General features: G+C 49.5%; 1 protein-coding gene across 1 annotated transcript; it reads right to left on the bottom strand.

Moving 5' to 3' along the window:
* Window positions 1-9,804: 9,804 nt before the first annotated feature.
* On the bottom strand, window positions 9,805-12,728 carry LOC135812239 (uncharacterized). Its single transcript, XM_065325581.1, has 2 exons — window positions 11,973-12,728; window positions 9,805-10,889 (listed from the first exon to the last, which is right to left on the bottom strand). The coding sequence occupies exons 1-2, from the start codon at window positions 12,564-12,566 to the stop codon at window positions 10,710-10,712; spliced, it is 774 nt and encodes a 257-aa protein (XP_065181653.1). The 5' UTR covers window positions 12,567-12,728; the 3' UTR covers window positions 9,805-10,709.
* Between the last annotated feature and the right edge of the window lie 390 nt (window positions 12,729-13,118).

Genomic DNA, 13,118 nt, shown 5'->3' with positions numbered 1-13,118 from the left:
TGTGTATTGGTGGTCGATTCACATGGCTTCGCCAGTTGTGTGCATTAGACAGTTATCTGGCGCAAGTCTTGATCTGTCTCATTCAGATCTTGTTCGCTATCGTTGCTATAAGAGAAAATCTGTGGGTGCACATCCAGTGCATTTGCAGATTTACGTGCTTCTCTTGCGACGGGTGTATACATGGTACATGGTACATGGTGTGTGTGTGTGTGCGTGCAACATGTGGATGGTACGATGCAGCCCAGAACCGCCCGGAGTGGCGTGCCATTGCCCGTCGACCACCCAAGGCACCCTCTGCTGCTGGCTACGGTTGCGCCTGCGGCCGCATGTTCCGTCGAAGCGGCGACCTGAAACGCCATCAGTCATTCGGTTGTGGACTGGAGAAAATAACAATGCACTATCATTGCTACGCAATGGGCAAGGTCAAGGTCAAGGCGTGTGTGCACGCATACTGGCTATAGTGTACGGTGGCCATCGGTAACTGTCTCGGCCGTCCTATTCCGATGTGCTCTGTGTGGTGTACACCAGGTGTGCATTGGGGATCGATTCACATGGCTTTACCAGTTGTGTGGATTTGGTAGTTATCTGGTGCTAGTCTCCATATGTTTCATTCGGATTTCTGTTGCTATAAGAGAAAATTTGTGGGAGCACATCCAGAGCATTTGCAGATTTGCGTGCTTTGATTGCGACGGGCATACAATGTATTATGTACATGTATAATGGTACATGGTGTGTGTGCCGGTACGTGTGTTTGTTTGTGCGTGTGTATGTGTATCTGCTCAAGGGCATACATGTTATCTACATGTAAGCCTGATTTTCAATGTACATGTACAATCATGACTTGTACATGTAAGCCTGGTTTTAGTGTTGACACACATACATGTAGAAATACCTGGTTTGAATAGAAGCCTGGTGTGAATATGCCTAGCCCTCGCACCAGCTTCTACGGGAATAAGCCCGGGGTTAATACGCAACAATTACATTACGGTATGTCTGATTGCCATTCTGTGATCATGTCTGATTGCCATTCTGTGATCATGTACGTCATGTACATTGTGTATACTGACATGTCATGTGCACATTGACAGGCAGCCTGACCTGCTGTGTAGTGTGTACTGCTGACTGTCAGCATTGATGTCACAACAATGATGTCACAACAATGATGTCACAGGAATGATGTCACAGGAATGATGTCACAGGAATGATGTCACAGCAATGACTCTTGAAGTATTGAGTCTTGAACACTACAATGAGCGACTCAGTGACTCCAGAGTCCAGTGAGCAGTTCCTTGAGACCTTGACACTAATGAGTACTAAATGGGTAATTCTGACTATTGGACAGCAGTTCTAAATGCACAAAAAAAACTCAATTCAAAACAGACAACACCTACATGTATACACCAGTTCACCGCACCACATGACACTTGTTCGAAATATGATATGAGCATCATGTACAGTGCACACTTACAGTCGACAGTCACGCATATTGCTGTTAGATTGACAGCATGAAGTAGGGTGGAGGACACTGTTTCATGCTGTCAAACTAACAATACGCGTGAACTATAACAAGGTTTATCAGATACATGACATGTACTGGTTTTGAACCAGTGTTAGCCTTAGGTTATAATAATACGTTCAGTCATGTGAAGTGTGAAGTGTACATGTAAGCTGCACATGTACACATGCATGGTGATCTTCGGCAATCGATCTACATGATTGTACAGGTGGATTCCTGGTAATTCGAACCCCAGAATGCCAGGAAAAAAACTACTAATAATCCGGACATTCTAATTATCCAAATGTGTACATGTACCAACACCGCATTACGTATGTCAAAATGCCCGGGGCATGGACACACAGAGTTGCAACGCACCTCGGACACAGATTTAGGGGACACTGAACTGCCTGCGCATGCACACCAAACTGATTTGAAGAAAATAAAGTGAAATTCTATTATTATGCTTTGCTTATTTCGAATTCAAGTATCAGCACAAATCCCACACACGTTCTATGTAAGTGGATTCCGTGGGACTTCTAATTAACCGGACATACCAAGTTCGAGGTTCGAATTATCAGAAATTGTTATGTGGAAATCGGTTGCAGAAGAAACTTCTAACTTAAAAGTTCTAATTTAAGCCATATTCCAATTATCAGGATTCCACCTGTATTTTGTTCGGAACATCCCTAGAATGACTGGAGGATGTTTCCCGTGTGCACCCAAGCCAAGTTCGCGAGCCAGTGCAGGGGCATCGGAGGGTATTTTAGTGTGTACGGTCAGCCATCTGAAGTACAATTTACTCTTGCGAGCGCGGTGGCTGAGCCGGAAATTTCGGAAATTTACATCCCAGATCAGTGTATTTTATTGATTCACGGGGTACCTGGGGCATAACGTGGTACGGTCAATACCGTAGTGACCGTACCGTGTCCGACGCCCCTGCAATGAACGCAGTGGATTCCGTTCCAGTTCCATAACCTTCGAGCAGGCAGGACCGCGCTTTCCAGCCCGCGCAGTTTGATCTGTCATTGGTCGACTCCAAGGCGACAATCACGTGACATACGGGAACTAACTTGTTTCTACTGGTATGCGCTTCACTCATCATCAGAATCATGTCATCATCAGAATCATGTCATCATCAGAATCATGTCATCATCAGAATCATGGCCCGTGCTATATTTACATGTAATGATGTATGTACATACTCAGCGGATCTCACCACACCTGCAGGTAGACTACACAACGTGCATGTACATGACTTTTCAAGTCTTGTGCTAGTACTAGTACTAGTAGTAGTTGCTCTCGGGCAAGTGCCTCACTGCAACCCTGCACTCAGCAGCCTCGGGACAGGATAAGAAGTCAGAACAGGCGAACGGAACTGCTGTGTACTGCATGCACACATGCATGCGGACATTACACAGACTGTCAGTCATTGCATGCGTAGCGTTACCGTAATTCCACGCATATACCGTATTATCTCTAATATAAGCACGGTCCTTTATTTTTTCAATGTACCTCCGCCCCGTGCTATTAATGGAGACGTTCCTTTATTGGAGACTGTTCCATTATTATTTCAACCTCTTTTCAGAGGCTTGTTGCTATGCCAAATTCATGTCAGACACACACATTTCAGGGTTTTTTCGCCGGTACAGATAATGAATTTACACAGTGTGCTTACCGTATTTCCACAAATAGTAGGCCGGTCTACTATTTTTTCAACCTCGTCCTAACCCGGCCTTATAATCGAGGACGGTCTTGTATTCGAGGACGGTCTTTTATTCTTTCGACCCAGTTTGACCCCGGTCTTCTATTTTTCGGCACACAGTTTTACCCCCATTCTTCCATTTTCTTCTACACAGTTTGAGCACGGTCTTCTACTTTTACCCACAGTTTGAGCAAGGTCTTCTATTTTTAACACAAGTTTGAGACTCATTTAGTAGGCCCGGTCTTCTTAACGGAGCCGGTCTTTTATTTTTTCAATCGCCCCGTGCCCCGGCCTTGTATACGAGGAAAGTGTTGTATACGAGGACGGACTTATATTTGCGGAAATACGGTATAATGGAGACTGAGCACTTTATTTTTTGAATGCCGCCCCAAGGTGTTCTATTATTGGAGACGTGCTATTATTGGAGACTGTGCTTATATTAGAGATAATACAGTAGGGCCCATAAGCCCATTGGCCTATATGTGAAACAATGCAGTTTGGGGATTAAAATAATATCCAGTAAAACATGCTCGTTTTTTAGCCCATGGGCCAATATTCGAATTTTGAAGGTTCACGAAAAGTACAAGTCCGTGCTCATAGTGGGTCTACCATACTCTACTGGTAAACTGCACTGACCTGCTGTACCATGGTAGGAAGAGTCCATATTGTGAAAAATTCTACTTGACACGTGAGTTGCATTTGTGTCTGTTTATTAGCCCATGGGCTTATAAACGAAGGTGGGCTTATATCCGGATATAGGCCCGTGGGCTTATATGCGCGGAATTACGGTATGCACTCAGCACAGACTCACGTCATGCACGCACGGACCACACATTAGTCTTTGCGTACATGCCTTGTGAGGCTGCTGTAGCCATGGTAGCTGTAGCCATGGTAGCTGTGCATGTCTGTGCATGTGGTGGAACTGGAACGTCAAGGATCGAGGAAGTAAGGTTACGTTGTTGTTGTTGTTGTTTGGTTTTATTTAGACAACAACAACGTTACTTCCTCGATCCTTGACGTTCCAGTTCCACCACATGCACAGACGTTAGTTCGAAGGCAAGTATTTTTTACTGAAATCACGCGCTAGAACATTTTGGCCTTTGGGGATCCGGGACGGATGAAGGGTTTGCATACCGGTAGCCGGTAGCCGGTAGCCCTACACAACCCCACACATACACTGCTGGCAACTGAAATCCGACCCCCTAGCGTCTCGTACGAATCGCTAACGCGGCTAGCGCACCGCTAGGGGGTCGGATTTCAGTTGCCAGCACAGTCTGTAGTAATACTAGTACAGTGTATGATACAGTGTACAATGGTTGTACATGACTTGTATTGATTTTCGGAAGACAACGGCTCGGGCTGCTTTCTTATCACCCAGGCCAGGGAGTCGTAAAATACCGGGGTATTTTACGACTCCCTGGCCCAGGCCCCTTTCTTTGAAGACATCTTTTCTTCTTTCGCTTTGAGAATCTGCCATGCCCGAAAATGGTGACTCAGACGGAGAGTTATTCGCAGCAGAAAGAAACCACTAAAAAGCAAAATAATTAATTCAGAATGTTGCTGGTACAGTACTATAAACTGATATTACTTACTTGGTCAATGTTGGGAGATGATTGCCAGGTACTAGGTACACAATCAGGCACATGTACGTACAATCGACCTTCTCGAGCAAAGGAAAACCCGAATTTCGGGTTGGTATACACTGTTATAATTATCGAAGCTCGAAGCTCCGATACGCAATCGAAACGACTCCCGGTCCCTGGTAGATCTACGATCCCTTGCCTCGCGTGATACATCATGTCCATGCTCAGAATACCGTGTCCATCCAGTCATATCCTTTGTGTCCATGCACCCGTAAACATGGCAAATCAACACGTTGTCTACCTTCACTTCAGGCTTCATCACCGTCGAGACGCAGATTTTGCGTACATCACTACTATCATGTAGCTCCTCATTCATCAACCAGTACACAACTATTACTTACGACAAGTACAGACCCAGGTCTCTCTGGGCCGTCTGGCCTAGCTGGGTAGGCGCAAGTGCCAAATACTGCATCTGGCAGGCACTGAGATTTCGATCGGCTGGAGACTGGACTCGCAGATCTACGAGTCGTAGTCGTAGTACAATGTAGTGTCAATCTCGTGCATGCACATGTCGTTTCTTTGATTGATCGGATCGCTCGCTGGCTGAATACGGCGAGGTCGGTGGTGAGAAAGGCGTTGAGTCCTTGGACTCGAGCTTCAATCGCTCAGGAAGTTTGTAGATCGCACCTAGTGTTGGGGGACGGCGGCAGAGGGTTCCATTTGTCAACACTCTGCACCGCGCTGGGCGCAGCCCCAATCAGGTGATGTTTATCGCTGCGGCATTGGAACAGAAGGCATGTTTTCCGCTTTCCGTCGCCAATGCCCGCTAGCATGTAACACCAAAGTAAGTGCTGCGAGAAGCAGTTTGAAAAAAAAACTTGCTTCTTCCTGCGTTCATCTGATCCGCGTGCTCCTGCGCTAGGGACATCGTGATAGTGTCGAGCTACCGTGCATGTTGTGCCGTGCATGCAGCACGCTGCAAAACATCCTCCGCTCTTTGTAGATAGCGACGATGGCTGTGGATAGCGTGGAGCAGATGGATGAGATTTGCATCATTCTTCCAACTGGCCAGAAAAAGTTCGTCTCTGGTCTGGCGTACGACACTCGCTGCTCGGATATAGTCGCTGCTGTGCTGGAGTCTGTTGAGCTGCCAGATATGCCGCTTCTCTACCTTTGGGAGTGCTGGCAAAGCTCGTCGCGACTCGTAAAGGATGACGAACCAGTGCTCCCCCTGCTCGCACAGTGGGGCGAGTTTGTCGGAGATGTGCGCTTCGAGCTGCGCCCGTTATCCTGCGTCGAGGCGCGCAGCGTGCGCTGGCGTCGATCGGTGGAGCGGTCGAGACGGCGGCTGGCGCTCGGCGTGAAGCATCGCAGGAAGCAACAGCAGAGCGTGCGCTACGCGTCGCGACACGTGTGGCGATGTGTGCAGCGGTGCAGATCTGCGTACTGCCCTGTACGCGAAATGCGGGAATCGCTGGCTGAATCGTGGGGGCTAGAGGCGGAAAGACTGCAGGCGAAGATCGACAGTCTCATTAATCAGGAAAGGGAACAGCTGAAGAGAATACATGAGATGTTTGACGAAGAGTTTGCCCTGCAAGAAGAAATAGTAGACGCAGAGGGTGTGATTCAGCTGATACCGTACAACGAAGATGACGACGACTTGTTGGAACTAACGGCCAGTCCAAGGGACCTGGCCTTGGACACCGCAGACCCAGCCGTAGCAACGGCGGCGACTGACCTTCAGGACTCCGCTCAAGCGTTAAGAGACGAAATTGCTGCGCTGCACGAGCAGATCAAAGTGGAGACGGAGGCGCTCGCACACGGCCAACTCCAGCTGGCCTCCCTGGGCGACGAAATAGTCGCCGTGGACGACGACTTGCGAGTGGCGTCCAAGGCGGCGCGGAGAATGAATGACGTCATGCTCGACGCGGTGAGGGAACGGACGGGTGAGCTGTCGCTGGAGAGTAATGAAGGCGGTGATAGCAGTGACGGTCTCCGAATACCTACTCAACATCTAACCGCGGTGAACGGCGATACACCAGCCAAGGTGAACCCAGTCAACGATGCTATCGCCAAGGCAGTCCCGGTCAACGATACGCTTGCAAAGATGACCCCGGTCAACGATATGCTTGCAAAGATGACCCCGGTCAACGATACAATAGCGAAAGCAATGCCAGTGGAAACTGCAACGGCAACTGTGGTTGCAGTCGAGGGCACAGCGCCGATTACAGCCGCAGTTCGAACATCGCCATGGTCCTCGCCACCACCAGCATCACCGCCTACAGAACGACCTCCTCCGCCGAGACGCTCGTCATCGCACGAGAAATTCCGTCTCTTGCAGGAGCGACAGGGCAAGAAGGCAGCAGCACTGATGACATCATCCATTATACCATCAGTGACATCATCAATGACATCGTCAAGACCGGATTCCAGCAGCAGCAGCAGCAGCGGTACTTCGGTCTCTCTGAATGATTCTGGCAGAGGCAGTGGCTGCAACGAGGGGCAGGCGGGGACAATGGCGGCAGTCGTTGGCGTAAGGCCGGCCGCCGGACACAGCACTTCTACTAGCAATGACAAACATCTCCAGGAGCAGGAAGAGCAATCGTACACACACGTAGATAGTCTAATACTCCATCAGAGCCGGCACCCAGCTCAGAATGCCAACAAACGGAAGCAATCGGCTAGCAGTAGTAGTAAGGATAACGCGCCGCCGTCTGACGCAACCACCGCCGCTAGCAGTGCCCCACATCCCGCTACCAACACCAGGCCATCACCAGCGTCAGACACAGCCGCAGTCCGACCGCGGTTATATGCCGACGCCAGTGGCAGCAAGCAGGCAGCAGCGACGGCGAACGCCATCACCAGCAGCAGTAGTGGAAGCACGCCTTCTGCCGAGACGAGCCGTAGAGCGAACAGACCTCCTCTAGTGAACCAACGCCCTGTCACTACAACTACCACTACTGCTGATGTGACTTCTACCACTGCCAAGACGACAGAGCACAAAAAGACGCTGCCGATACCGTCGCAGAAGAGCCGAGCAGCGTTTAGCGCACAGTACGCGCTCAGAGCGTCAGAATACGGCGCTGACCTGGAGTACGACGAGGATGACGGCGTGAACGGAAGTTTGGTCTAGTCTTGCTCGGCATTACCGACTGTATGGGGTTGAGTGTCCTGCTGTCTGGCTACACTGGTCAGAACCGTGTGTGTGTGTGTGTGTGTGTGTGTGTGCACGCACGCTTGAGTTTGTGTTCTGTTATATTTGAATGTGTTGTTCACCGGGTCAGTCTCTCTCTCCCTCTTTCTCTCCCTCTCTCTGTCTCTCTCTCTGTCTCTCTCTGTCTCTCTCTGTCTCTCTCTGTCTCTCTCTCTGTCTCTCTCTCTCTCTCTCTCTCTCTCTCTCTCTCTCTCTCTCTCTCTCTCCTGCTCTACGTTGCCCTGGATACATATATATCTCCGGAGATAATCCCTACTCTATAGACCTTGTTTCCATGGTTATGCGACCATGGCACAATATCATTCGTTGTGGAGTTGACGCAACATTCTGAAGTATGATCGCTACAATATGTCCACGGTTTTGTGCCGAAATCATACCATTTCCTCGCCAAACCCTTGATTTTGAGCCGCCGGCCCACACGCAGTATTTCGTCACAGGCGTCCAACAAATCATTCCAGTGGTCATCTATTTATTCGCCACCAGTCATACTATCTCACTACCATGCACCCCTCTCGGGGGGCCCTTGCTTGCTTATTAGTGCATCCATAAGCAGCAGTTCAGTGTTGATGATCCTTTTTAGCGGTATTTTAGTAACGGGTTTTATTCCCGGTTTTGTTGAGCGGATGCAGTATCTGAATGTTGATTGTCTATGGCAGCTATTCTGCTGAATTCATCTCACAAGAGCATCACCTTCACAGGGAAGCTAAGTTATTGTATTCAGTCAAGTACCTCAAGTGTTTCGATACGACTACAGACTTCATTTTCTGGCTCTGCTTGGTGGACATGTCAGTGTAGTGTAAGCGTGTTGTCTTTAGACGCATCCGCCTGCTATTGACGGGATCTCTGTCTCTCTCTCTCTCTCTCTGTCTCTCTCTCTCTCTCTCTCTCTCTCTCTCTCTCTCTCTCTCTCTCTCTCTCTCTCTCATCACAGGCGTGACGTTCTTATGCATGAACCACATGGCATGTTCCTTGTGGCACACGCATGCTTGAAATGTCTGTCTGCTACTGTCCTGGACATGGAAATCCAGTAGAATGACCGGGGCCGGCGCCCTCAGTGCGTACGCAACGTAACGTCGTTGCACGCAGTGTCATGCTGATCCGATTCGACCAGCGCGCTGCATGCACTGCATATGTACCGCTTACCCACGGCTGCATGGCCAGCGCCCTGGGGCCGCTAGACGCGCCACCGGATTTCCATGTCCACGACAGTATTATAATTTCATGCAGTGGAATATTAGGAGGTTATGATGAGTTCGTATTTAGCAGTTACTTACACCGTTGCACTGGTCATGCTCTAGCCCGGACCGAGGAGAACGAGCATAGAAACACTACAATGTGAAGACTTGGCCTCTGTCTGGTGTGTCTGGTGTGTCTGTTGTGTCTGTTGTGTCTGGTGTGTCCGTTGTGTCTGGTGTGTCCGTTGTGTCTGGTGTGTCCGTTGTGTCTGGTGTGTCTGGAGTGTCCGTTGCCTGTCTGGTGTGTCCGTTGCCTGTTGAAACCACACCGAACAGTCAGTGCCGGGATGGCTGGCCGGATACTCCGAGATCATGCACTGTACGGTCTTGACTCTGGAGCGCGTGGGTGCACACACACACGCATAGGCGAAAAGGAGGAACTGACCAGGATGCACCACACATACGGTACGCGTAGAGCTTCATGCAGGGGCCTTCCGAATCTAAGTTGGAGAGTGGCTGGACAACTACATAACTACATAATTGCACATGGGCACACTCGCATCGGGGTATCGGGCGGATAGTACAGAATTACATCCTACACATCCATTCCCCCACCAACCATCACCACCCACTCAAGCTGTCCAGATATTATTAAATGTTTAAAACATCGTTGCATCGCCGGTACAACAGAAAGTCTTTTCGTATCATAATTAAAAAATCTCTGGAAGCAATGAAGGACGTGAGTAAAAATCAGGGAGTAGTAAAATACCGGTATTCTACTACTCCCTGGTAAAAATGGTAGAAGTGAAAATAAAGCAGAAAAGAGATTTTGAAAATGGCAATACCAGTATGCACGCGCAGTGGCCACAGAGGTGGAGATGACAACCAAACTTTCAGTGGTAAGAAAAGTGCAGAATACGTAGCATGATGGCACTAGTGCTAAACAAAGGTCTCCACACACACACACACAAACACACACACACACAGACATGCACACACGCACAAACACACAAACACACACACACACAGACATGTACACACATGGGTTCATGCCCGGATCTCCAGTAGATAATTGTATTGACGCTCGACAGACACGCCTGACACAAGGAAAAGTCAGGACGGAAGACGTCTGCGAGGCAGAAGACCAGCTACCTGGACAAACAGCGGCAGGACAAGAAGCTCACCACGCACACTCGCACAAGACGGCGTCAACACTCAAAAACATCGAGAACAATAGGAACAAGAGCAAAGCAGACGAAAACAAGTCCCCGCCTTTGTGGCAAAAGCGGCAGTGCACGGCAATAAGTTAACTGTTATCAGGAGGAAACCTCTCGACCACACCGGCTCGCGTGATGTGTAGGGGTGCGGCACTGCTCAACGCACCGTGGAACGACAAGAGAGGACAAGCGCTTGCCTACGAGCGGCTTGTACCGCTCGGTGAATACCACCAGACGTTCAACAAGTGTGCGACATCACAGCACACCACATCGTGCGGACCACACGGATCAGGATGGCAGTAGCAGCGGGGCTGCAGCAGCTAGTCGGGTTCGGGAATACGGACAAAATCTTGGTATGAATGATAGACTGCGTAGAGAATGCTTGCGAAGGCTAGAGCGCACCCTGCTGCCTTGCCGATCGTTGCCATGGTGTCTTGCCTGGCGCGCTCTTCTGCTGGCAGCTTGCCAAGATCTCCATCGCAAAACTGGCAGAATCCAACCTGGACGCAATAATTATGATGTTTGCACGTGCACACAGACACAGACACACACACACACACACACACACACACACACACACACACACACACACAGGCACTCACGCAGGCACTCACACACAAAAAACACACAGGATAAGAACAAAGGATTTAGGATCTACTATGTTTAAGCTAAACCGCTGGCTTCTGCAGCTGGAATAGACACCACCCCTCCTGCCTCTACCCAGCAGAACGCTTGGGGGTCACCGCAAAGGTTTGTTGTTGTCCCTGAAATGAACATGGTTCATTTCGCTTGGAGCCCTTCCCCTCCCCCTGAAATGAAGGCAGCTTGCTATGCTGGACGACGGAAATTGCATGAACATGTGTTTTGTACAGCGAAGGTCGACTTGCGATTTCGGCTCCCCTCCCCCAATGAATGATGTTGGTTTCAGGGACGGCAAAGACCTTTTGCGCCAACCCCTTATAATCACATGCTATGTCCAAATCTCTATCCTTGACATTGAGCACTCTCTGCAGCTAGAGGATCAACGGGTTGTTTTTATTTGTATAACATCTCAAGATGCATATTCAGAAAACTGCTGCAAACCCTGGGCAGGAAAATCTTCAATTTGGCCAGAGAGTCGTCATCGTACTGGTTTTTGCTGTGAGCCTCCCATAGGTGACCATAAGGTCAGTGGTGCAAACCTGCTTTTGGCTGCTTGCAAGTTTCCTGTCGGCAAACATCCCAGTCGAAGCCGTGTGCTTCATTGCAAGTTGCAACGGTTGAAATGTCCACAAATTCAGCGACTGCAGCCCTTGCGACTACTCATATGTGATAAGCAGTTTTTGGCTGCGAGAGACACAAGGCGCATAAACTACCCCCCCCCCCCCCCCCCCCCTCAAAAACTCATTGTGAGTAGTGCTTTCACGCTTGCGCCTGTGCGGGCGCCTGCGTGCACACACACATACACACACACACGCACACCATACACACATATATACACACACACGCACGCAAGCAGCGTAACAACATTCAACGCCACCACCACCAGCGCCGCCACAGTGTAGAAACAAAACAATTGCAACAGCTGGCAGTATGTCACTTACCCATCCGCCTAGGTTGATGAACGCCTTCTTCCACTCTGTCACTATCCACTCGTACACACATTCAGCCGCAGTCCTGGCTAACTGCAACACGTCAGCGCCGGCGCGCGACTTGCGAAATATTAGCAGTGCACAGAAAGCTAAGAACGACACGAGGTGGTACCAACGAAAGTTAGTTCCTCTGAACCTGTTCCAGATTTTCCTGATTGTGTCTCTCAGTTTGTCGACCCTATGGTTCATGAGAGCGTTCACAGCTTCCTCCAGTTCCTGGCGATGGTCCCGGATTAGATCACCTACAACTGCGATTAGCATGTTCACAAGGCCCGTCTCTTTTTCGGCACCGTTTCCAGGCTCTGCCGCGTCTGCTTCGCCTCCATCCACAGCGTCTTGCCCATCGCCACTGCCCCCAGCAGCAGCACTATCAGCATCTCCACCACCAGTTTGACCTCCGGCGACTGGCTGCCTCGCAATATCCTCCACCGAGTCAATGAGTCTTTTCACGACCACTTTTATCAGGGATTGCTGAACTACATCCACGAAGCTAGCATCGTTCTCGGGATCCCTGTAGTGGAAATCATCACCCGTCGCACTAGCCATTGCTAGCAGCTATGGTCAGATACGTTGCTTCTACTCCACACGTCTTACCGCGACCAGCCTTTCTCTACAAGTACAAGACTTAGTCCTCTCCGGTTTTATCTTCTCGGGTCTAGCTAGCTACATGTAGCTAGCTCGCGAGAAACTAAAATTTCTAATTCTAGCTCTCGGTACAAAAAAGAAGAAGTATTTATACAGTACTACTAGTTTGATGACTCACATGTGCACAACTGACACAAGACCTCACAAGTGAGTCAGGCCGCAGGCCAGGGCAGGCTAGCTCCACTGACTCACTTGTGAGGACTCTGCATTCGCCACTACAAAAAAATTGTAAGGTGTAAAGGCATAGTGGTGGCCTGCGGAAGCGAAGGCTATAGAGTATAGTATAGCTTGTGTGTGTCTGTCAACTTTCTGAACAAGTGATGCTTGTAGGGCCTGGTACATGGTACATGGTCAGACTGCGGCAAAATCGAAATAATCCTAGGATTATAATCCGAATCTCCATAGTAACTTGCCGCCAGAGCGGCAAAAGCGAGAGTTGACGCTCCAAAAAAA

Source organism: Sycon ciliatum, chromosome 3 (assembly GCF_964019385.1).
Source record: "Sycon ciliatum chromosome 3, ocSycCili1.1, whole genome shotgun sequence".
Classification (NCBI taxonomy): domain Eukaryota; kingdom Metazoa; phylum Porifera; class Calcarea; order Leucosolenida; family Sycettidae; genus Sycon; species Sycon ciliatum.
The sequence above is the reverse complement of the archived record's forward strand: the minus strand, read 5'-3'. Positions and strand labels throughout refer to the sequence as shown.

Coding starts and splice junctions, on each gene's coding strand:
- LOC135812239 (XM_065325581.1), bottom strand. CDS start 12,566: ATGGCTAGTGCGACGGGTGATGATTTCCACTACAGGGATCCCGAGAAC. Junction 10,890..11,972: donor TCATCAACCTAGGCGGATGG/GTAAGTGACATA, acceptor TATTGCGTCCAG/GTTGGATTCTGCCAGTTTTG.